This window comes from Nicotiana sylvestris, chromosome 7 (genome assembly GCF_000393655.2).
Source record: "Nicotiana sylvestris chromosome 7, ASM39365v2, whole genome shotgun sequence".
NCBI classification, from domain to species: domain Eukaryota; kingdom Viridiplantae; phylum Streptophyta; class Magnoliopsida; order Solanales; family Solanaceae; genus Nicotiana; species Nicotiana sylvestris.
Window position 1 is genome coordinate 40,353,780 of NC_091063.1, and position 26,674 is coordinate 40,380,453.

The following is a 26,674-nucleotide window of genomic DNA, read 5'->3' on the forward strand; positions in this document are numbered from 1 at the left end:
GGTCACATTCGCGATGAAGGGAAAATGGTCATCTTAAGTTTGTGCTTCGCGAACGCGAGACGCTGACCGCGTTCGCGAAGAAGGATTTTGAATAGCTGGGCAGAATGTTTTAAAAGGCCATATCCAAGATTTTTAGTCTAAGTTTCACCATTATTGGGTGATTTTAGAGCTTTTTGAGGAAGATTGAAGAGGGAACCAAGGGGAAATACTTGGAGGTAAGATTTATAGACTTAATACTCAATCCTAATATGATTTCTACCAAATTAATCATGGAATTTGTGGAATTTAAGCCTAAAATTTGGAAGTCAGGGCTCGAAAATTGGAGACCTAAATCTAGGGATTTAAGGGGTCATTTTGTGGTTGGATTTTGATGTATTTGATATGTATGAACTCGTGGGAAGACAAGGAGTTTATTGATGTAATTTTTATCAAATTCCGAGACATGGGCCCAGGGGTCGGGTTTGGTTAATTTTGGGATTTGTGTTGTAATTTGATTACTTTTGAGTGGGCTTTGTTCCCTTAGCATATTTTGAGGGTTATGTACTGATTTTGGTTAGATTTGGAGCATCTGGAGGCCGATTCGAGAGGAAAAGGCATCGCGGGCTAGAGTTTGGACTGAATATAGGTAGGTAATGATTGTAAATGTTGTTCTGAGGGTATAAAACCCCAGATTTCACATCATTGTGCTACTTTGAGGTGATGCTCATGCTAGATGACGAGCGTGGGGTCGTGCACCATTGAGGATTGTGACTTAGTCCGTCCTATATGACTACTTAACTGCGTATTTGATTGAAAACTGTTTGCTATCATCATGTTTTGGGCTGAATGCCAACTGTTTTGCACCCTTAGGGGATTTTGACTACTATTCCTCACTGTTTTGACTTCGTATTTGTACCCAGTCATGCTATATTCTACTGTTTTCATAACTCAACCATCTTTACTTATTTTTGATATTTCAAATGATATTTTGGGTTGAGCATCATAATTTACTACTGCCCGAGTGGCTTGTGAGATTCTGGCTGAGTAAGGCCAAGGGCCTGTATTGTGAGGATACTATGGGATCGGGCTGCGCGCCGCAACAGTATTATACTGATTCATGATTATGAGGCTGAGGGCCTGAGTTGTACGCCACACGGTGGCTTGATATGAGGTCGAGAGCCTGTTTGATAATGCCATGAGATGACTTGTTATTGCGCTTGGGCCGTAAGGGGACCCTCCCGAAGTCTATACACCTCCAGTGAGTACGGGTACCCAGTATGATATGTGATATAGCCTGCGGGACTGATGTTGTTCCATGTTATTGCCCGAGGGGCTAATATGAGTGACTGTGAGATAGCCCGAGGGGCTGATTATGTTGATATTTTGCCCGAGGGGCTTATTTATGTATCTATATTTTCTCCCTATTTTCATTCACTCGTTTGAACTATTAAAAGAGGTTTTAAAGAGGTTTTTAGCTGAACTAAGGTGTTTTTACAAGTTTTCATTGTTTTATTGCGTTGTATTGGTTTTATACTGCCTTTTTGTAGTATTTTGATGTGTTTTACATGTTTTCTTATCGCTCAACTGCCTTTACTTTTATTACTTACTGAATTGGCGTACTCACATTACTCCTTGCACCCTCTGTGCAGATTCAGGAGTCTCGGGTCATGCTAGCGAGGGCTGATTGCTTCCAGTAGGCTGTTCGGAGTTCACTAGGTAGATGCTCGGCGTTTGCAGCCCAGTGTTTCTCCTTCCTATCTTTATTTTACTTGTACTAGCTTTGTAATAGATTATGTAGTCCTTTTTCATACTCTTAGACAGATGTTTAAATGCTCATGACTAGTGACACCCCGATGTTGGGCTGTGTTTGTTTCCGCATTTATTCTATTTCATACTATTTTTGGTATTTATCACTTATTAGTGACTTAATTATGAATTATTATAACTGTTAATTGGTTTGGGGTTTGTGTCGGCTGGCCTTGTTTCACCATAGGCAACATCACGACCGGGTCCGATTTAAGGTCGTGACAAAATCACCTCTGATGACCACTTTGGCTTTATATCTTTCAATAGACCCTTCACTAATCTGTTTGACTTTATATATCCACTTGCAAGGAAAAGCTTTCTTGTCGGGTGGCAAAGGTACACTATCCCATGTATGATTGGCATCCAAGGCCTTAAATTCCTTGAACATAGCATCTTGCCATGCAGGGTGAGGGGCATCTTGCTAAAATTGCTGAGGTTCATGGAAAGGAGAAATAGGTGGAGAAAGTTTGGAAAGAGCAGTAGAGCTGGTAGAAGTGCAGATGTAATCTTTAAGATATGTGGGATGACTAATGACTCTAGTGGAATGTCTGAGGGGTGCAGGAGCTGAACAAGGTGCATAATCTGAAGGAAAAGAAGGTATTTTAGTAGGAGGAGGAGAAGTAGTAGGGAAAGAATGTGAAGGAGGATGGTCAGAAGGAGGAGCAGAAACAAGAGAATCTTCAAAGAAGGCAGGAGTTGGCGTAGACACTGAATAAGTAGGAGGGATAGAAGAGGGAGTAGAAGAATGGTAGGGAAAGATGTACTCATGAAAAGTAACATCCCTAGAAAAGATTGTCTAAGTTCAAAAGCTTATAACCCTTCTTGCCCAAGGGATACCCCAGAAATACACATGGAAAAGCTCTAGGTTGAAATTTGTCTCTCTTTATCTTGGGTAAAGTAGCATAACACAAATAGCCGAAGGTTCTCAAATGATTATAAATGAGAGGATGACCATGTAACTTCTCATTGCGAGAGATATTCTGAATAACAGGGACGGGAACCTATTAATGAGATAGGTAGCTATTAAGACACAGTCTCCCTAGTACTTGACAGGGAGTTTGGACCGAAAAAGTAAGACCCTAGAAGTTACTAAGAGATGTTTATGTTTCCTTTCAACCACCCCATTCTACTGGGTAGTATGAGGTACAGTGGTTTGATGGATGATGTCAGATTCAGCCAAGAAGGAAGCAGCCTGAGAACTTGAACCAAGTTCAAATACATTGTCTGATCTAAGTGTTTGAAAGGAAGTGTTAAAGTGGGGTTTTACCACAAAGACAAATGCTTTAATAAGATTGAAGGCATTGATTTTACAAGAAAGCAAATGAGTCCATGTGACTCTAGAATAGTAATCCACAATGAATAAAAAGTATTTGAATTCATGATATGTTCTAGTTTGATAGAGACCTCAACATGAACAAGTTGAAATGGATGAGTAGATTTAATGGAACTATTCGGAAAGGAGAGTCTTTGTTGTCTAGCTAAAAGACATGCAGAACATATAAAAGATTTCTTAGAAGACAGTTTATCAGACAAATAAGAAATGGTTTTCATTTTAGAATAAGGCATATGTCCTAATCTTTGATGCCAAAGAAATCAGATTTATTACTTGAAGTAACATGATTACAAGAGGTAGTGCAAGCACTGTAATCACATTTGGGTAAAGAAGTAGTAGCTGAAATGGTATGTACACATGTATCAAGTTTAGAAAATGATGATTGAATGACATACAACTCATTTGGTGCTCTACTAATTTCCAATGGCCTCTTCAGAGAAAGGCCATGTATGAGAAAATAAACTTTGGTAAAAAAGGTTGTGCAACTGAATTGAGAAACTAATTGAGGAATAGAGATGAGATCGAACTGAAAAGAAGGAACTAGAAGTACATTAGACGAAGTAAAATCATCACAAAGATTTAGAGAACCAGTGCATGTTACTTTTACTTTATAACTATATGAGAGTGTTACTAGAAAAGGAAATGGTAAAGGTTAAATGGTGTGCAAGAGATCTTTGTGAGGTTTCATATGATTTGTTTCTCTTGAATCTAGAATCCAAGTGTTTATTTTTAAATTGGAAGCACAAAACAAGGCAACAGAATATACAACAAGGCTGCAGAACACACTTGCAAAAGCACCCATGGAAGCATTGCTAGTGGGAGCCTCCTGGATTGATGTGGTCAGGTGAGATTGTTGGAAGAGATTCATCAAGTGTTGGTATTTCTCCTTGGTGAACCCATAAGTAGGAGCAAGTGTTGTACCTTCAAGGAGGATGAAGAATCTATCCTAAGTTCATCAACTTGTGCACAAGCTGTAGACTTCTTTCCCTTAGTAAATTTTAAGTCCACCAGAAAGCCATGGAGTCTGTAGCACTTGTCAACTGAATGTCCAGGCTTCTTATAATATTTGCAAACACTAGTCACCCTTTTGTTGTCAAAAATGACCCTCTGGGTGTAGACATTGTTAGTGTTATTGTGCTGAGAAAGAGTTACTAGCGGAGTAGGAGAGGTCTTGACAGAAAAGGAGGCAGACTCTGAGAGGAAGTTGGCCCCTGATGATTGAAGTTCTCTTTGATTTTAATCATTAAGGAGTGTCACGTCCCCTTTTTCCCATCCTCATGGAGGGAGGTCCGGGTTTGGGTAAGGATTAATAGGGTATGGGTCGGGTGATTTGGGTGTGAAATTGGACTGGAAAGGGTTCCAATTTTGGCTATAATTAAAAGCCAAATTTGGTTGTTATTTAAATAGTCAATTTCCCCTATTTAATTTATCAAAAAATAGTAGGTAATTTATGGAATACCAAAATGATTTAAAATACATAATTAACAATTTAAAAATACAGGATCCAATTTTATGCATATAAGCATAATTATATCTAAAAATGGGCTAACATTGCAATTATATGCAACTTAGCTTTATAAATACCAAATGTAATTGTAAAAAATACATAAAAATTACATTAGCCATATTTTGGCATAAATATAGAAATTAAATAAAATGAATTATCAACACAATAATTTTGGAAATACTTATTGGAATTTTATGGATAAAAGGGGAGAAAATAAATCAATTAAAACCGTTAAATTTATGGGAAAAATAATAAAAACCTTGGGCATGCTTATGTATGAATATATATGCTATTTTGAAGGCTTTTATGCATATTCAAAATATATAGGAAAAAATTGGGTATCAACAGCCCCCTCTCTTTACCCGGGAAGGATGAAAGAGTTTTCGGGTAAAGAAATGATGGCCAATTTTGACCGGATGGGATGTTTTGAAAGACAGAGGCCGAGATCCGGTTCATGAGTTGCCTACATATCCCTGGTTTTACAGAAATCAGGCCATGTGTAGTTATGGATCCACCTGCGGAGTATGCCGATGAAACTACTACAAGAACAGACACTAGATGTGGAAGCGGCTATGATCGGGACGGTTGGAGGGAACTGGAGTGAGATCGCTATTGCTAGGATAGCGGTTGCTTACTGGTTACCTGTAGATACAAGATGCTACAATCAACAACAGCAACTACCCAATAAAATCCCACATAGTGGGGTCTGGGGAGGGTAATGTGTACGCAGACCTTACCCCTATCCCGATAAAGGCCGAGAGGTTGTTTCCGATAGACCCTCGACTTAGAAAGACGAAAATAAAGTAAAAAAACAAGAGGAGAGAATTCATTAGTAACTCCAATAGAAACCATAATAGTAACATACACATAAAACCGAAAGATGGATGGCATGCAATAACAGTAACCATAATCTAAGGCCCGGGGCTAAGACAAACAACAAGAATAGTGTGGGTCCAACATAAACTGCAAGCCATCTAAGCCCAACCCTAATCCAATCCCGACTCACCCCCGGAATGAAGTAAGGAAAGCTTTACTGCCCCTATCCTACAACCCTAATGCTTGACCTCCAGGCCTTCCTATCAAGGGCCATGTCCTCGGAAATGTGCAATCGTGCCATGTTCTACCTGATCACCTCTCCCCAATAATTATTAGGTCTCCCTCTACCTCTTCTCGTACCCACCACGGCCAACCGCTCACACCTCCTCACCGGTGCATCGAGGCTTCTCCTCTACATGTGCCCGAACCATCTAAGCCTCGCTTCCCGCATCTTGTCATCCACAGGGGCGACGTCCACCTTCTTCCGAATATCTTCATTCCTAATCTTGTCTATCCTAGTGTTCCTACACATCCACCTCAGCATCCACATCTCTGCTACTTTTATCCTCTGGATATGAGAGTTCTTAATCGACCAACACTCTGCCCCATACAACATGGCCGGTCTAACTACAGCTCTATAATACTTACATTTGAGTATCGGTGGCACTTTCTTGTCACACAAGACTCCAGATGCAAGCCTCCATTTCATCCAGCCTGCCCCTATGCGGTGAGTGACGTCCTCATCAATCTCTCTGTCCCCCTGAATCATCGACCCAAGGTACTTGAAGCTATCTCTCTTGGGGATGACCTGTGGCCCAAGCCTCACATCCCAGCCTACATCCCTTGACTCAGCGCTAAACTTGCATTCCAGGTACTCTGTCTTAGACCTGCTCAATTTGAAACCCTTAGACTCGAGAGTCTGTCTCCAAACCTCCAATCTCTTGTTAACACCGGCCCTCGTCTCATCAATTAGAACTATGTCATCAGCAAATAACATACATCATGGCACCTCCCCTTGAATATGGTGTGTCAAAGCATCCATCACTAAGGCAAATAAGAACGGGCTAAGCGTTGAGCCTTGGTGTAATACCATAACAACCGGGAAATGCTCCGAGTCGCCTCCCACCATCCTAACCTTAGTCTTAGATCCATCATACATGTCCTTGATCGCTCGTATGTAGGCTACCAGCACGCCCTTCGCCTCAAGACATCTCCAGAGCACCTCCCTAGGAATCTTATCATATGCTTTCTCCAAGTCAATAAACACCATGTGCAGATCCTTCTTCTTATCCCTGTACTGTTCCACCAACCTCCTAATAAGGTGGATAGCTTCCGTCGTGGAGTGGCCCGGCATGAACCCAAACTGATTGTCGGATATAGACGTCGTCTTCCTCACCTCCACCACCCTCTCCCAGACTTTCATGGTATGGCTAAGTAACTTGATACCCCTATAATTGTTACAACACTGGATATCACCTTTGTTCTTGTACAACGGTACCACTGTACTCGACCTCCATTCCTCCGGCATCCTCTTCGTCCTAAAAATTATATTGAACAACCCAGTCATCCATTCCAATCCTGCTCTACCCATACACTTCCAAAACTCAACCGGAATTTCATTTGGCCCGGTCGCTCTACCCCTACTCATCTTACGCAACGCCCCCATGACCTCCTCCACCTTAATGCTCCTGCAATACCTAAAATCTCGGGGACTCTTCAAATGCCCCAAGTACCCTAGCACTATATCCCGATCCCCCTCCTCATTCAGAAGACTGTAAAAGCATGTCTGCCATCTCTGCTTAATCTGGCACTCTCCCATCAATACTCTACCATCCTCATCTTTGATGCACCTTACTTGGTCCAGATCCCGGGCCTTCCTCTCCCTCGCTTTAGCCAGCTAAAACAACTTCCTTTCCCCGCCTTTCTCCCCTAATTCCTCGTATAGACGGCTAAACGTTGCATTCTTAGCCTCCGTGACCGCCAGCTTTGCCTCCTTCCTCGCCACTTTGTACCTCTCTCTATTCGCACTCTTCTCATCCTCGCTTGTGCTCCCTGCTAACTTTGCGTACGCTACCTTCTTCGCCTCCACTTTACGTTGAACTGTGTCATTCCACCACCAGTCTCCTTGGTTCCTGCCAGAAAAAACCTTCGATACACCTAGCACCTCTCTCGCCGTCTCCCTCACATAGTTCGCCATCGTCGACCACATAGTGCTCGTATCTCCACTACTCCTCCAAGCTCCCTTAGCGGATAACCTCCCCTCCAATTCTCGGGTTTTATCCTTGGTTAAAGCTTCCCATCTAATCCTCGATCGGCCACGAGCATACCTTTTCTTCCTCTTCATCATAATGCCGATGTCCATCACTAAGAGCCTATGCTGAGTCGTGAGGGTCTCTCCCAGGATAACCTTGCAATCCTTGCACAACCCTCTATCACACCTTCTGAGGAGAAGGTAATCGATATGAGTCTTCACCGCCGAACTCTGGAAAGTGACCAGATGCTCCTCCCTCTTCGGAAAAGTTGAGTTTGCAATCACCAGATCGAAAGCCTTAGCGGAGTCTAACAGTGAAGTACCTCCTCCGTTCCTATCCCCAAATCCAAAGCCACTATGCACCTCGCCATAACTACCAGCAGCCATGCCAATATGGCCATTAAAATCCCCTCCAATAAATAACCTTTCAGTAGGTGAAATACTACGCACAATCTCGTCCAAGCCCTCCCAAAAGCACCTCTTAACCTCCTCATCCAAGCCCGCTTGCGGCGCGTAAGCGCTAACGACATTGAGGGTGCACTCACCGATCACAAACTTAATAAACATCAACCTATCATTCACTCGCCTAACCTCAACCACATACTCTCTAAGATCCCTATCCACCAAGATACCCACTCCATTCTTACCCCTCACGACTCCAGAGTACCACAACTTATACCTATCCACATTTCTTGCCTTCGTCCATGCCCACCTAGTCTCCTAGACACAAGCTATATTAACCTTTCTCTTCTGGAGAATCTTTGCCAACTCAATAGACTTACCCGCCAGCGTGCCTATGTTCCACGACCTGATCCTCAATTTACAAGATCCCTCTTTCCCCTTGTGAGCACGTAATTTTTGCCCAAAGCAAATTATTCCCAAATAAAACAAAAATACAAAATGAAAAATGAGTAAAAGAAATAAAAAGAACAAAAAAAGGGAATAAATAAAGAGGGTTGCTCACAATTGGGCCATTTCAATTAAATTCACCCAGCCCAAAGAAAAAATCAGACCAAACACACCCCAGAAACCGGCCCAAACCCGTCCCTCTACCCGGTCCACCCCTCTTGCCCTCGAAACGACGTCGTTTCATTCCCAGTTGATCCGGACCGTCGAGGTTATCAGATCTAACGGCCAGGACTTCCCCCTGGTTATTATATAAATGTCCGAAAATAACCCACCCCTCTCAGACCCCCCCACCCGGTCCAAATGACTCATCTCCAGAGACGCCCAAACGACGTCGTTTCACAGCAAACCAATCCCAGCCCTTCATTCTCCCTAATCCAACGGCTGTGGGGCTTTCTTATTTACTTAATAAATATGTCCGAAAATTCCCAAACCCTAAAAACATAATTCACCTTCCTCGTACCCCCTGTTACTTCGCTGGAACCCCACCGCCGGCGAATACCACTTATGCCATCGACCACCAAAATAACACCACGAAACCTCCTCTTCTCCCTCATCATGAATTCACCACCCGTTTCCTTCAAATCCAGCCCTAGCTCATTGAATCTTCGATCAAAGATTCTCCAGCCAAAACCCAAAGTAACCCAATCACCACCAAATTAACACCATGTGACCGCCTGGGCCTCCTCTACCCAACCCCCATAGCCCTATCTCTCAAATCTACCTGGAACAGCTCGAATATCAGATCGAAGGTTTCCGACCAAAACCCTAATGCAAAATCTCCATGATTTTGGACCCTAACAACCCTAACCAGGGGGTTTCTTATGAAAACACGTGGTTAGGGATGTTACGGGTCAGAAATTTCGGGGGATTTGGAGAAACAACCACTGGCCGGAGCTCTTTGTTATCAGTGAGTTCTTGTTGGTATTTTATTTTATTTTCAATTTCTTTTTCCTTTTTCTGATTTTCTGCATGTGTGAATTCCATGGCTAATGTCTAGTTTAATTTGTGTTTTAATTTTTGTTAATATTGTTCTAATCTTGTGTCCTGATTTGTTGTTCCAATTCCTGATCTTAGTTAAGCCGTTGATAATTTGTAAATTAGTTTTACTAAGTTTTGCTTAAATTAATTTCTGGTGTTCCTTTAGTTTAAGTTAATTACTAATTAGTTCAGTTTCAGTTTAATTAGTCGCCGTTTGGTAGTTAGTTTGGTCATTAATTCTGAGTTCAATCGATAGATTCAACAAGAGTTTAAATTGGAGTATATCCAGAGCTTAAGAAACTGTCTTGGTTATAGCTGTAGTTTTAGCTTAAGTTCAGGGGTAATTTAGACATTTAGGATTGGGCAACACATGGTAGTTGAAACTAGAATCTTCTAGGGCCTTCTAGAGTGGTACTTTAGTGTAGATTTCAATAATTCTAGTGGGATTACTTGGGTAAAAAGTTAGAAAATAAGGGACTAATTGAATAAATAGATAAGGGACTGATTTGTAAACAGAGAATAAGGGCTGCCCTCAGCTCTGTCTATAAAAGGCATGCCTAAATGCCTTAAGAGAGAGGTTTTTCAGCCATCTAATTCAAAAAACAAATCCCTCTCCAAATTTCAGATTTGGAAATTCAAACCTGAAACTAAAGTATTCTTTTAGTTCTTAGTTAAAATAAAAAATCAAAAACAAAAACAGAAAATATGTAACAAAAATCAAAATAGCCACTGTTACATTGATCTTGGGTTAGTTCAGATCAACTCTACTCTCTTCTGATCGCTGAGGTCCCTTTGAAGTTTATTGTTTGGTTTTTGAATGGCCTTGGGTCCATTCAAATTGATTTTGACTTGATCTAGTGAATCTGATTGGTTTTAAACATTTACGGACCATCTGGTTGTGATTTTGAGCTATTATGGGTTGGTTCAAGCAGTGTTGGGTTGATTTGCTAGTTTTCTAGTAGCTTGTTGAATATTTCTGGATTTCGAACCTATTTCTTGGATGTTGGTTATTCGATGACTGTTGGGAATTGTTTGTTGTTGCTGTTGTGCTGTGGTTGACCTCCTCTTCTTCTACTTGTGTCGATTTCCAGGTACTTTTTCAGTTTCCTTTAATGTTGACGGACTAAATCTGTGTGTTGGTTGATTGAAGAAATAAAATCCAAGTCATGTTAAATTAATGTCGAATTTGTGCAATATCATGTAAATTGGAATTCCAATGGCGTAGCAGTAATAATAGAGAATTGGATGAATGAAACACTTTTGCAATTTGTAATAAATGAACTGCAGTGGACTATTAATTTCGAATCTGTAATTGGTTGTTTTGGAAGTAATGTGCTAGTATATGGTATTTTGATTTCCTGTGTCTATGGTCTGTTAAGTTGGCATCGAAGGGTTAATAACTTAGATAATTAGTGGATTGGGCATTAGTTGAAGGTTTATAGTGAAAATCATAGCTGTGACAGTCAGTTGGGTTAAAATTTGTGTGATTGTATCTTAAATAACAACGGGTCTTAGAGCTTAATTGGTAACAAATTAGTAATTCAAGGTACAAATCACATTGGTTGAGATCGTTATTAGCTGTCCAGTTGGCTTTGAACTTTGAAGCCTCTGAACGTACCTGGGTATGAATGTGGGCCAAAGTTGTGATTAATACAATTGCAGCCCCAAATGCTCGAAATGAGAGCTTTAGTGAGATGTGGCTCGTGCACGCCTCTGGACGTTGGCATCCGTTTGGATTTGGGCCCAAATCAGCAAATGGCCTGAATATGTTTTCCCTTAAGTGGAACCCAAATGTAATAACTTCTAAACCATGACAATTAATTAGGACCTTTGTTTTATTAATAGAGACAAACGTTTTAAAATAAAATGAGACGAGCCTCGCCGAATAAAACCAAAAATTGCGGGGCCCTCAATAGATATTGTATTAATTTTAGACTTCGGGATGGACCGTTTAGCGAATTTCACGGCCTCCCTCAAAATAATATTACGTTAGACTCTTTAAGCACGATTTTAATAAAATTACCTTCTTAAACTCGGGTGCGCATTGATGCGACCCAAATCCAAATCCCAACGAAGTTGAAATGTGTTAACAACCACGGGTGCATTGATTGCGACATGGTTCGAGACGCGTTTTCACGACGTTGCAATTCTTTTAAAATAATAACAAAAGTGGTTTACGAATAAAAAGCACATAAGCTAGCATGTATTTAAATCAGATAAAATCAAATGCAACAGTTGAGCGACCGTGCTAGAACCACGGAACCCGGGAATGCCTAATACCTTCTCCCGGGTTAACAGAATTCCTTACTCGGATTTTGGGTTCGCGGACTGATACAGAGTCAAATTTTCCTCGGTTCGGGATTCAAAACCGGTGAATTGGAACACCATTAATTTTCCAAGTGGCGACTCTGAATAATAATAATAAATCCCGTTCTGATTGTCCTTTAATTGGAAAAACTCATTTACGTTCTCGCGGGCGTAGGTGAAAAAGGAGGTGTGACAGCTCTGGCGACTCTGTTGGGGACCGAACCCAGAATCTCTGGTTCAGGGTTTAATAATTCGAGCTTAGAATAATTGTTGTGTTGGCTTTATCTGATTTCCTTACATGTTTCATGCAAAATGTGCTAAATGTTTTACCGCTTTGATATTATCTGAATTGTATATAAGCTGTGCCGAAACCCTTCTCTTTTCACATCCGGGGATGTGCTTACTGGTTGAGACTCCCTATTCTGTTAGTATCATACCCTGAAATAAAAAGAGGCTCGGATAAATTGCAAAGCCGGACGATCTCGTGGGTCCCCGGTACGCTTCCCCCTCCTCGGCTCGAGTTGTCCGCTCGAGTGCACTGTTTAGAACACATACCTAGGTTTTGAACCTAGAATAACTTGACTTCATGCCGGATCCCTAGTAGGAGCGCTTAATTGCATCATGCTGCATTTGACTTAGGAGACTCAACATAGGGGTTGGGTCCGTCTAGGACTAGCAACCTGAAATGAAAAGACCACCCTGTTGCATCCTATTTGTTCTGTACATATATTTGTTTCGAACCAGCATGTTGACCGGTTTTGAATCTCGGGAATGTTGGGGAAATTGAGAAAAGAGGAAAAGAGAAAAAGAGAGGAATAGCAGTTAGGGAGTTAATTGATTATTTTGGAAAAACCAATGACCAAATACTGTCGAAACTCGGCCAAAATTTTGAGAAAATGGAAAAAGGAAAATGTTTTATTTTTAATAGTTTGTTTTACTAAAAAGCAAAGGAAAAATAGAAAAAGAGTCTTTTATTTTTGGAAAGTTGTTTGTTGAAAAAGAAAAGAAAAAGAGTCTTTGTTTTAGTTTGGAAAAAATAGGTTGTTTATTGTTTGTTGAAAATAAAAAAAAGAAAAGGAGAGTCGTTATTCTGTCTTGTTTTCAAAAATAGAAAAGGAAAAATAGTTTGTCTTGCCATGAAAAATGAAAAGAAAGAGCCTTATTTTCAAAATATAGTTAGTTTCTTTGCCCGAACTACGCCGGTTTGATTCTCATAGGGTGTGGGATACGTAGGCAACCCTCATCGGGTCCAACCTCCCCTTTGCAAAAATAACCAAAAATATTTAAATTTTGGCATGAATAAGTCGGGTGATGTTGTTTTCGTCAAAAACAGCCGAACGTTCCCGAAATTGACGCCGGAAGGCTGACTTTGCAAGACGGCCATTTTTGGTCAATTTGGATTTTTGATTGGTTGACTCTCACAGCCTTAAAATCTTCGTTCTTGGGAGTGCTGAAAGGCCATGTTTGAAAACCGAGTCTGTCACTTTAAATTTGGAAAAGGAAATAGTTAATTTTGTTTTGAGTCAAATAAAAGTTTTGATTTTGCTTAAATCACCTTAATAAATGTGCAGGATGAGCACGATGCAAAACGAACCTTTCTCAATAATGACTAAAATCCCTTTCGAGTTGCGGCTATGGTGGAACGATTTAGGCAAAGAAGGACAAGACGAAGTCAAGAAATATCTGAAAGGTCTTACGGGTTTGTTAGAAATCAAGCCTCGGGGTGATATTATAAGAGCGTTGGTCACTTGCTGGGACCCAACGCACAATGTCTTCCACTTCTCAGATTTTGAGCTCACCCCAACTTTGGAGGAAATAGCCGGGTACATTGGAAATGCTGAGGTTCCGTTAAGAGGAAAATATCTGGTTGCTCCAAGAGCCATCATGGTGCATCGGTTTTTAGACTCATTAAAGATACCCAGGATAGTCCATAATCCAGATTTGGCAAAAGGCTTCTGCACTCTGTGCTTCATATACGATAGGTACGGCCACGTGGGAGGATTTAACAAGACGGACATCAAGCTATGCAGTAAAAATAACCGTCAAAAATGGGATGAGCACAGACGGGTGGCTTTCATGATAACCTTTTTGGGCCTCTTGGTGTTCCCAAGGAAAGATGAGAATATTGATATAAAAGTAGTCGGGGTCGTCAGTACCTTGCTTACTCAAGATGAAAGCACTTTTGCGCCTATGATCGCGTCTGACATTTTCCGAGCTCTCACTGCCTGCAAAGCTGGAGGCAACTTTTTTGAGGGGTGTAACTTGTTGTTGCAAATGTGGATGACCAAGCATCTCTGCCACCATTCTCAGCTCTTGAGTTATGGCACGTCTGACAAAACCTGTATAGGAGAGTTTTACACAAGGATTGATGGGGTTAGTCTGCCTGAAGGAGTAACAGCGTGGATATCATACTTTCGTACTCTCACGGACAATCAGATACAGTGGACGTTGGGATGGTTGTCTGTTGAAGAAATCATATACATGCCAGTAGCTAGGTCGCATTTTCTTTTGATGGGACTTAAGAGCATCCAGCCTTATGCTCCATGTCGGGTTCTGAGACAACTCGGGAGATACCAAACAGTGCCACGGGAGGAAGATCTTAGTGCTCAAGTAATTGAGATTAGCCTTGACGGATAGTTTCCCGAAGCAAAAGTCCGCGAGATTTGGAATGAATGTCAATATCTACAAGCAGATACTTGTGTGCAGGATCGGGCCAAAGGAGAAATGTCGCCAGAATACCTTGCATGGTACAGAAGAGAACTTGAGCATCAGAGGCCAGCTAAAAGACCCCACATCCAAGATTTCACTGAATCATCACAAGAACAATGGGGTTGGCTAGCAAAAGAAGAAGGCTATCAGGCTGAAATCGACAAGCTGAAACAACAGATTGGAGCTCTGAAATTTGAGAAAAGTGTGCAATTTGCTGCTGATCAGGGAGAAAAGAACAGGTTGGCCCAAGAAAACGAGGAGCTTAGGGCCCAAATCCAGCAAATGAGGATAGCTGCCAATAACCAACAAAGGAGCCGGTCGGACGAGCGGTTGATAAAGGGGTTGAAAAAGGAAATCAGTGAGTGCCGGGATGAGCTGGAAAAATCCGAAGGCACCATAGCAGGAATCCGGGCACAGTGGGTAAAAAGAACAGAAGAACGCACCCATTACATGCAACAATTAAAGAAGGATCATGAAAAGACCATTGCTAGTCTGAAAAGAAAAGTGGTCACCCTTGAGGATAAGGCAGCTAAGCAAGTTAAAGCTTTTGAGACCAAAAGTGGACACTGCTATGACTTACTGGCCCGAATGGAAGTAGAATACAGCAGCTGCAGGATCAGCAGCTTCAGGATTCTCACATGTTGGAGGCTCGCAATACTCAAGTAAGGCGATTGCTTATAGAAAAGGGTCGAACAAAAGACAGGATTGAGACCATTGCCCACGCCATCCTCAGGAGATGTCGGGCATGTGAAGACATGACCCGCACTACCTTCTTCTCAGCAGTGATGATTTACGTCAAGCGAACCATGTATGAGTTGGAGCAACTTGAAAAGGATTTGACACCTAAGCCTGCGGTGAGGCTGAACGATGCCCCGCGGGCACCCGTTTTTGAAGCACTAATGTATTCATAGATCGAGTCTGTGTTTTTCATTTTAGAATTTGTTGTTTGTCAGTCTGTTTTCTTTTTGCGTCCAATTATGCTAGTATGTTCGGAGTCTGTATTTGAGTTTAGTTGGAGTCTGTTATTTTCCATTTCAGAATGTTTAGTTTGTAATAGAATGTTGTGGTATTGAAAGTCTGAAAATTCCCAAAAATTTGTTCCTTTATTTTGGCACTTATTTTCACGAACTACGCCTGGTCTGATTCGTGCGGGGTCACGATACGTAGGCAATCTCCATAGGATTCGACCGTAACCAAGTAAAGAAAAGAAAACAAAGAAAGGGAAAGAAGAAAGAGAAAAGTGGAGAGATGAAAATGAATGAAAATAAGAGAAGAAAGAAAAGAAAAGAGAAGAGTGGAAAAACAAGAAAGGAATAGAATAAAGGAGGAAGGAAAGGGAAAAAAAAGAGGAGAAAAGAAAGAGAGAAAACAAAAGAGAAAATAAAAGAAAAGAGAAAGCTTACAGTTGGAACTAAGGAAATGCCAGGATGATGCATGCGGTCGAACAAATGCATAATAGAAATGATTAACTGTATAGGTGCATTCATGCCCAATGTGCGGTTATCCGATCTGTTAAAGCCTAACCGCTAACGGAATTGTTGTCTAAATATGTGAGTCCAGGTAGGTGGTTAGTTGTTTGGCGTTCTGGCAACTCATCCATACAACACCCGGTCTAAAGATAAAGCGAACATGACTAGCCCGGAATCTGATACGAGTATTGTTGACCTATCGAAAGAAGTAGAAGAAATGGACGTTCATGCAATGAGGGAGGAAATGTATAAGCTGAAACAATAGATGGCTGAAATGTACCAAGCATGGGCGAAGGGGAATCCACCGCCAGTTTATCCCACTAACCCCGCTTATATCCCACCATTGGCTCAGCCTCAGGAGCCGCCCACTGTGAATTCATCTCCAGCATTTCCCCTCTACCAACAATGCCAAGGCACCACTTCTCATACATCACAGGCTCCTCCATCCAAACAAGTCTCATACCCTCCTCCACCAATCACTCCCGTTTTTGTATCACCTCCGCTTGCTACCCTACACCAATCCCCCAGTGAACCTCTGTTCCAGATGCACGACAACCAGTATTATCCCCATGAGCCTACCTTCAAAGTTCCAGAACCCTACTCTTATACCCCTCATCTTGATCTCACGGCAGGCACCGAGAAGTCGCCCAAAAACCCTGAGCAGGAGGAGATGATCAGAAAGGTCAAAAGCCTGGAGCAATCATTCCAAGACATGAGGGGGTTAGGGGGCCAAGTAAGTGCGGCCTATAAATATTTATGTCTGTTCCCAGATGTTCAGTTACCGGTCGGGTTCAAGATGCCTAAGTTTGATTTGTACGACGGGCATGGCGACCCAGTAGCACATTTAAGGGGATTCTGTAGCAAGATGAGAGGAGCAGGAGGGAGAGATGAATTGCTGATGGCATACTTCAGCCAAAGTTTGAGCGGATCGGCGTTGGAATGGTACACTAGACAAGACCATAGCAGGTGGTACACCTGGGACAACTTGGCCCAAGCCTTCGCCTGTCAGTTCCAATACAATCTTGAAATCATCCCAGATCGACTGTCACTGACAAAGATCGAGAAGAATCCCGGTGAGAGCTTTCGAGAATATGGGTTCCGTTGGAGAGAGCAAGCGGCGAGGGTTGACCCCCGATGAAAGAGAGTGAAATGGTTGATTATTTCTTGCAGGCTTTGGAGCCCACCTATTTTGGTCATTTGGTGTCAGCAGTGGGCAAGTCCTTTAATGAAGTCGTGAAAATGGGAGGCATGGTTGAGGAGGGACTCAAATCCAATAAGATCATGAGTTATTCAGCAATCAAAGCAACCACCCAAGCCATTCAAAACGGCACTGGGGGTGTGCTTGGGAAGAAGAAGAAAGAAGAGGTTGCAACTGTCGAATCCGGAGTATGGTCCAAGTCCAGAAGCCCTTCACCCTATTACAACCAACCCAGACCCCACCACCCAAATTACCCGTATACCCCATATGGCTCTCCTTAACACTATTATCCACCACCAGAGCCACACTTTTTTGTCCATCATGCCCAAACTTATACCCAGCCTCCGACTCACGTACAATGGCGTGCACCGGCTACCCAAAACACATACCCAGCTCCACAAAACACATATCCACACCCGAGGGCTTATAGGCCAGGATCCGGCTTCCGCCCAAACCAGGCTTTCAGAAATGAGAGAATGTAGAAACAGAAAACATTCACTCCGCTGGGAGAATCCTATACCACTCTTTTCCACAAACTGAGGCAGGTAGGCCTGTTGAACCGGTTGAGGCCAAAATGCCAAATCCCTTTCCTAAAAATCTGGACCATTCAGTGAGCTGTGAATATTGTTCAGGGACTCCCGGACATGATACTGAGAAATGTTGGAGATTGAAAACTGCGGTGCAAGAGCTTATTGACACAAACAGGATCGAGGTTCAGGCCCCGGAGGCACCCAATATTAACCAGAACCCGTTGCCAGCGCATCATGAGGCCAACATGATTGAACTGATACATAAGGGAGCAGAGTTTAAGAAGCCCTCATAGGCAGTCATGACGATCTGTTCTAGTGAAGCCAAACTGAATGAAAAGTTAGCTAGTGTGAAACCATCGGTTCAGTTGAAAAGAATAGACAACAAGCCAGTTGTGGTGATGGGGAAAGGATCTTCTGTTGTTACGAAGAAACCAGAGCTGATCAAGGTAGTGGTTCGGGGAGTATCAAGCACACCTGCGACAGTCGTGAAGGGGGCTCACATAGAACCAGTTGTCATAAAGCCAATAACCCAGTTACTAGTGATTGATAGTAAAGTTGTTCCGTGGAAGTATGAACAGGTAGTTGTGACCTACAAGGGGAAGGAAATCAAAGAGGAAATCTGTGAAACACAAGGTTTAACTCGCTCGGGACGTTGTTTTGCCCCCGAAGAGTTGAGAAAGGCTAGGGCTCCCAAGGAAAATCCGGCGCCAGTTAAGAAAGCTATTATGGAGGAAGAGGCAGAAGAGTTCTTGAAAAAGATGATAGTGCAAGATTATTCTATTGTTGAGAAGCTAAGAAAAATGCCAGCCCAAATCTCGTTGCTTTCATTGCTTATCCACTCGGATGAACATCGCCGGGCTCTGATGAAGATATTGAACGAAGCTCATGTCCCCGATAAAATTTTAGTGAATCATTTGGAGAAAATCGCGAACAAAATCTTTGAAGTAAACAGAGTGACATTTTCTGATGATGAATTGCCCGTGAAGGGTACAGAACATAATAAAGCTCTTTATTTGACCGTGAAATGTGAAGATTCGGTAGTCACTCGAGTACTGATTGATAATGGGTCCAGTGCCAATATCTGTCCTTTGTCTACATTGAACAAGTTGAAGGTTGATGATGACAGAATTCATAAGAATAGCATCTGCGTTCGGGGGTTTGATGGTGGTGGTACAGACCCAGTGGGTGACATCATACTTGAATTGATAATTGGTCCGATCGAGTTCACCATGGAGTTTCAGGTGTTAGACGTGGCGGTGTCTTATAATCTTTTGTTGGGGCGACCATGGATCCACGCTGCCAAAGCAGTGCCTTCTACACTATATCAGATGGTTAAATTCGAGTGGGATAGACAAGAGATCGTAGTACATGGGGAAGACAACATGAGCATTGTAAGTGATACCATCGTACCCTTCATAGAGACTGATGATGATAAAGGGCCGTGGGTTTACCAGGTTTTTGATACAGTCTCGGTAAAAAAGGTTCATGAAGGTAAAAGCGTCCCGGTCCCCAGAATAATAGCTGCAACTGTCATGGTAGCCTCTGAAATGTTGAAAAACGGGTTTGTATCAGGCAAAGGGTTGGGTGCTGATTTGCAAGGTATTGTTCAGCCAGTTTATTTGCCCAAGAATCTGGATACCTTTGGGCTGGGTTTCAAGCCTACGGCAGCGGATGTAAGACAAGCCCGCAAGATGAAGAAAAGAGGATGGGTTCTTCCCAAACCAATTCCACGTCTGTCCAGGTCCTTCGTCAGGCCAAGTATCGGGAAGCAATTATTGGCAAAGGTGTCCGGTCCACTGATTGCTGCGGATGGGAACTTCGAGAAAGGGCTTGAGAAGGTATTTGTTGAGGTGAACATGGTTGAGGCCGGGGAAGGGTCAAGCAAAGCAGATATATAGTACATCGAGCCACATGCTAATGTCAGCAACTGGGAAGCCACTCCTCTTTCATCTCGAAGGGAGTCGCGGTAGTGGGTTTTGTTTTCCTCTTGTTCACCTGGATTATTCCAGGGTTTGTAATTCAGTTGCTATGTTCTGTCCGTTTGGACGAGTTAAAACCCTATTATCTTTACATTCAATGAAATGCAATTCCTTTTCTTTCTTAATTCCTAATTTGGTTTCCATTTCTTTTCTTTTCTGTACAGTTCTTTTTATGCTGATATCAATGACATGACATGCATAAGGAATCTTTGGCCCAGTTTTAAAAGCCAATCTAATTCAAAAATAATAGTGCAAGAAATCGAGTGTCATGATGAGGTGGAATATGATGATGACAAGGCCTATGAGGAAGTTAGTAAAGAATTAAGTCACTTTGAAGAAAAACCCAAACCTAACCTAAATGATACATAAGCGGTTAATCTAGGGGACCCAGACAATGTTCGTGAAACTAAAATAAGTGTTCATCTGGAGCCACAGCTCAAGGAGGGTATAATCAAAGCATTGTTTGAGTACAAGGATGTTTTTGCATGGTCGTATGATGACATGCCGGGTTTAAGTACCGATTTAGTGGTTCACAAATTGCCCACTGACCCGGCATTCCCTCCTATCAAGCAGAAGCTGAGAAAGTTCAAAACGGACATAAGTGTAAAGATCAAATAAGAGATCACCAAGCAGTTCGATGCAAATGTCATTCGGGTTACACGGTATCCCACCTGGTTAGCTAATGTTGTGCTTGTGCCCTAGAAAGATGGCAAGACCAGGGTGTGTGTCGATTACCGGTATCTTAACAAGGCAAGTCCAAAAGATAATTTTCCGCTGCCGAACATCCACATATTGATTGATAATTGTTCCAAACATGAGATTGGTTCTTTTGTGGATTGTTACGTGGGTTATCATCAGATTTTAATGGACAAGGAAGATGCAGAAAAGACGACATTCATCACGCCATGGGGAACATACTGTTATCGGGTCATGCCGTTTGGTTTAAAAAATGCTGGGGCAACTTATATGAGAGCAATGACAACAATATTCCATGATATGATACACAAGGAAATCGAGGTGTATGTGGACGATGTGATTGTAAAGTCTAGACAGCAATCTGACCATGTCAGGGATCTGAGAAAGTTCTTCCAAAGGCTTCGCAGGTACAATCTCAAGCTTAATCCTACAAAGTGCGTGTTCGGGGTGCCGTCTGGAAAGTTGTTGGGGTTTGTAGTCAGCCGTCGGGGTATTGAACTGGATCCATCAAAAATCAAGGCCATCCATGAATTGCCACCTCCGAGGAACAAGACCGAGGTGATGAGTTTGCTGGGGAGATTGAATTATATCAGCAGATTCATCGCCCAGCTCACGACAACTTGTGAGCCTATCTTTAAGCTTTTAAAGAAAGACGTTGTGGTCAAGTGGACAAACGAATGTTAGGAGGCATTTGATAAGATAAAGGGGTATTTGTTAAATCCACCCGTGTTGGTTCCGCCAGAACCAGGGCGACCTTTGATTCTATATTTAACGATACTGGACAATTCGTGCGGCTGTGTATTGGGTCAACATGATATCACCGGAAGGAAGGAGCAGGCCATCTATTAACTCAACAAGAAGTTCACACCCTACGAGGTTAAGTATACTCATCTTGAAAAGACATGTTGCGCCCTAACTTGGGTGGAATAGAAGCTGAAACACTATTTGTCATCTTATACTACTTACCTCATATCTCGTTTGGACCCGTTAAAGTATATCTTTCAGAAGCTTGTGCCCATAGGGAGGCTTGCAAAGTGGCAGATCCTGCTCACAGATTTTGACATTGTCTACGTGACTCGGACTGTGATGAAAACACAGGCCTTGGCGGACCATCTGGTCGAGAATCCGGTTGATGAAAATTATGAACTTTGAAGACTTATTTCCCTGATGAAGAGGTGATGCATGTTGAAGAATTGGAACAAGTTGAGAAGCTAGGATGGAAACTTTTCTTTGATGGGAATAGGAGCGGTGCTTATTTCTGAAACAGGGCAACATTACCCTGTTAGATCCCAACTTCGTTTTTATTGCACGAACAATATGGCAGAATATGAGGCATGTATCTTGGGGTTGAGATTAGCTGTAGATATGGGTGTCCAGGAAGTCTTGGTCATGGGTGACTCGGACCTACTAGTACACCAAATTCAAGGAAAATGGGAAACACGGGACTTAAAGCTTATACTGTACCGACAATGTTTGCATGAGCTTTGTCAACGGTTTCAGTCAATAGAATTCAAGCACATTCCAAGGATTCATAATGAAGTGGCCAATGCATTGGCTACTCTAGCATCAATATTACACCATCCGGATAAGGCTTACGTGGACCCTTTGCAGATTCAAGTCCGCGATCAGCACGCTTATTGTAATATAGTGGAAGAGGAACTTGACGGTGAGCCGTGGTTTCATGACATCAAGGAATATATCAGGATGGGTGTGTATCCGGTACAGGCCACCGATGATCAGAAAAGAACAATTCGACGGTTGGCAAGCGGGTTCTTCCTTAGTGGATGAGTGTTATATAAAAGAACTCCAGACCTCGGGTTGCTGAGGTGCATGGATGCGAGGCAGGCTACATCTATCATGATTGAGGTACATTCGGGAGTCTGTGGACAGCATATGAGCGGATATGTTTTGGCAAAGAAGATCCTACGGGTAGGTTACTATTGGCTCACTATGGAGCGAGATTGTATCAGTTTCGTACGTAAATGTCATTAGTGCCAAGTGCATGGAGACTTGATTCATTCTCCGCCATCAGAACTAAATACGATGTCCGCACCATGGCCTTTTGTTGCCTGGGGCATGGATGTTATTGGGCCAATTGATCCAGCAGCGTCAAATGGGCACAGGTTTATTCTGGTAGCTATAGATTATTTTACCAAATGGGTGGAAGCTAAGACATTCAAGTCTGTGACCAAGAAAGTTGTGGTGGATTTTGTGCATTCGAACATTATTTGTCGGTTTGGGATACCGAAGGTGATTCTCACAGACAATGGGGCTAATCTTAATAGTTATCTGATGAAGGAGACATGTGAGCAGTTCAATATTACCCATCGTCATTCCACTCCATACCGCCCTAAGGCAAATGGTGCGGTTGAGGCAGCCAATAAGAATATAAAGAAAATACTCCGGAAAATGGTGGAAGGATCTAGACAGTGGCACGAAAAGCTGCCTTTTGCATTGTTGGGGTACCGCACTACTATTCGTACCTCAGTGGGGGCAACTCCTTACTCTTTGGTGTATGACACGGAAGCAGTGATACCCGCAAAAGTGGAAATCCCGTCTCTCCGAATCATAGTAGAGGCTGAGATCAATGATGATGAATGGGTGAAAAGCCGCCTTGAGCAGTTGAGTTTGATTGACGAGAAGAGATTGGCATCAGTGTGTCATGGTCAACTGTACCAACAAAGAATGGTAAGAGCGTACAACAAGAAAGTGCGTCCGAGGAAGTTTGAAGTCGGACAGTTAGTGTTGAGACGTATTTTGCCTCATTGGGCAGAAGCAAAAGGAAAGTTTGCTCCAAATTGGCAGGGGCCATTTGTTGTAACCAGAGTGTTGTCTAATGGTGCACTATATTTGACAAACATAGAAGGAAAATGTGTAGAAATGGCCATCAATTCCGATGCGATCAAGAAATACTATGTATGATTCTTTATTCTGAATGTACTTGTTTGTATTTGGCACCTTTTAAAGATTGAAATGACGAAGGCGTTTTGTTCTGCTATCCAAACACTTTATCCCTTGTTATCCCCTTCGAGCCTTAATTATTTTCGTTCATACCCCTCTTTCGGAATCAACGGCACAATCAAGAAACGCATGTGTCGGACATAAAAAAAGGAAAAAGAAAAGAAAAGAAAAAGAAGAAAAGAAAAGAAAAGAAAAGAAGAAAAGAAGAAAAGAAAAGAAAAGAAAAGGAAAATGAAAAGAAAGAAAAGAAAAGAAAGCAAAAGAAAAGAAAAAAGAATCACGACGAAAGTAATCACGATAACGTGAACTACGTTTGACTTGATCCTGAAAGGGTACGTAGGCAGCCTCTCTGAAGTTCAGTCATACCAAAATAAAATTCAAAAGTCCCCAAGCAAGAAACTGGGGCAGAAGTCGTGGTTGTTGTAAGAAATCTAATTTGAAAGTTGTAATATTAACCCATTTTGAAATTATTTTGAGCCTTTCATACCCTTTCTTTCTAGCCCCGTCCAAAGCCCACATTACGGTCCAAAGAAAGACCTTCTGATCAGTCTCTGAGAAATGCCAAGTCAAGCAGGTAAAGGTAATTCATGTCTGGGGTAATACTCTGGTTCAAACAAGAAAAGCAAAAAGATAAAAATGAGAGAGTCTTACCGTAAGGTGACGGGAGTTGAGAGAAAGAATAAAATGAGAGAGTCTTATTGGTGAAAACCCTTGCGGGCACCTTGAGGCGAAAGTGAGTTGAGAAATGATTGATGGAGAAAGGTCTGTTGGTGGAAAATTGTTTCGAGGCACCACAGGACGAACAAGGCTAAGGTTTGGATAAAGTAATAAAGTGATGGAAATTCTGGGGCAACAAAGGGTGGCGACCAAGAGTTGGTTAGTTGGACAGATTGGGCCGATTAGTCCGAAATGCATGTCATGACGATTGGTACCGGTTGTTCTGGTCAGATAAGTTTCTTTCCCCTTTTCTTTTTAGCAGTCATCCAGTTTTGGATTCTTCTTATCCTTAACTCGTAAACTCATTGAATTTCATTCTCTTTGGGGGTTTTATCTGTCTAAAATATTTCAATGTCAGTTTTGTTCAAAGCAAGTGGAAAGGGATTTCAAAACTCACTACCAGATTCCGGAAAGTGTAAAGCGCGATATGGTCAGAGCATGTCAAAAACAATGTGATGAAAGGTGGAATACAGGGAATCATCGGAAGTGTCATCGGTGGAATGATTGGGAAATGTCGTGGGAAGTGCAAAAGTTCAGAAAAAGGGTCAGAGGTGTGAAACAACAACATGGGTACAGAACACTCAGTTTGTCAGAGTCAGGGGTTTGAAAGTCAAGAAGAAAGGCAAGCGATTCAAGGCCAGTTCGGGAAGCCAGTCGGAACAAAATAATACAGCAGATAGATCTCCAGCAAGAATGCCACCAACTAACCACCATTTTTGAACTGACAAATTTTCTTTGATTAAAACAGGGGCAGAAAAGTTCGTTTGTTTCAGAGGAACCCTCTGTGGAGAAAGGCAGTCAATAAGCAGTTTCGATTTTTGATTTTCAGGACCCTCCTGGAAAATGGGACCTAGTTTAAAGTTCAAAATAACATAATCTAGCATAAATGTACCCTAAAGGAGTATAAGTTGGTTTAGAAGTGTGCATGTTCGAGACAGGATTCAATTAGGAGTTTCCAGGACTCTCCTGAATAATGGGACTTAGCTTTAAGATTTCAATTAGATAACAACATTTAGCGTAAACTTTGTTGTAGGGTAGTATAATTCAGACATGAAAGTTGTCACCCTTAAGATAAAATTTGACCTTTGATTTTCAGGACCCTCATGGATAATGGGGAGTAGTTTAAAGATCCTCTTAGATAGCATGATTTAGCAGAAGTCACACCTGTAGAAGATATAACTTAGATTTTAAATCGTCGTTTAGTCAAGAGTTGTCAGGACCCCCTGAATAATGGGACCTAGCTTTCAAATCCTTAGTAATACTTGGTAATATGGTTTAGTTTTACAATCACATCTGCCCCAGCCACCAAACTGGGGCAGAAAATTTCCTTTGTTTTGTCTGTTTGAAGTCAGGAGCCCGCCTGGAGAGCAGGGAATACTTTCAAGCGCAACAGTCAGGAACCCGCCTGGAGAACAAGGGAGTGCAATTTAAGTTTTAGATTTCAAATTCTTTGTTTTGTCTTTGGTGAAGTCAGGAGCCCGCCTGGAGAACAGAGGAATACATTCAAGTTCAAGTTCAGCAGTCAGGAGCCCGCCTGGATAACAAAGGAATGCATTCAAGTTCAAGTTCAGCAGTCAGGAGCCCGCCTGGATAACAAAGGAATACATTCAATTTCAAGATTCAGAAGTCAGGAGTCCGCCTGGAAAACAGAGACATACAGTTCAAGTTTCAGTAATCGGGAGCCCACCCGTACGACAAGGGAATACATTCAAGTTCAGCAATTTGAAGAAAGGAACAACACCTCAGTTTGTAGTTTGCAATGGCAACAAGGGATTTTTCCAAGAAAACACAAGACAACAAGGCAACGAGGAAGTACAACAACAAGTTTGAAGAATTTAGATAGGATTTTTTAATTCATAGGTCATAGTTCAGTTTAGCTTCTTTTATTTTGCCATGGTGTAATAAGGAAGGTCAGCAAGCAGTAGCAGCAGCAATCGCAGTGAAATTACAGTTCCTGGTAGTCCCAGCTACCAGACACTCCCGAACTACACTGACCTGATTCCTGTTTAGCCCAGGATATGTAGGCAACCTCTGAAGCAGGGTGCGGTCAGCTCTTTAAAAAATGCTTCACGCGGAATATTCAAACGGGAAAAAATCGCTCGTTTCCGCTCACTTGTCTTTGCGCAAAAACTCTTCGTGTTTTCGGGCAAAGAGGGGCAGCTGTGAGCACGTGATTTTTGCCCAAAGCAAATTATTCCCAAAAATTCAAACAAAACAATTTCTTTATTTTTACAATTTTTGTGAATTTTGGTGTCACTTTCTGATAGTTGTTTGCATTTTATTTGTGCATGTTAATTCATATGAAAATACAAAAATATGCATTTAGGATATAAGTTCATATTTTAGGATTAAGTAGGGGTTAATTTGTTTTTGAACAAAATATAAAAATCACAAAAATAGTCCACTTTGCATTTTAATCGTTTTAATTGTGAATTTGTCGTGAAATAGGTTTTAAATAATTTTAGAATTTAATTAATTTAGCTTTGACATCAATTAGAATTTTTATTTTTAATTGTGCATCCTCATAAA

At 41.9% G+C, this 26,674-nt stretch overlaps 1 protein-coding gene across 1 annotated transcript; it reads right to left on the reverse strand.

The window, feature by feature from the left end:
* Nucleotides 1-7,338: 7,338 nt before the first annotated feature.
* LOC138873026 (uncharacterized) lies at nt 7,339-14,190 on the reverse strand. Its single transcript, XM_070151456.1, has 3 exons — nt 14,043-14,190; nt 9,051-9,190; nt 7,339-8,412 (listed from the first exon to the last, which is right to left on the reverse strand). Exons 1-3 carry the CDS (start codon nt 14,188-14,190, stop codon nt 7,339-7,341), a joined length of 1,362 nt encoding a protein of 453 aa, XP_070007557.1.
* Nucleotides 14,191-26,674: the final 12,484 nt, after the last annotated feature.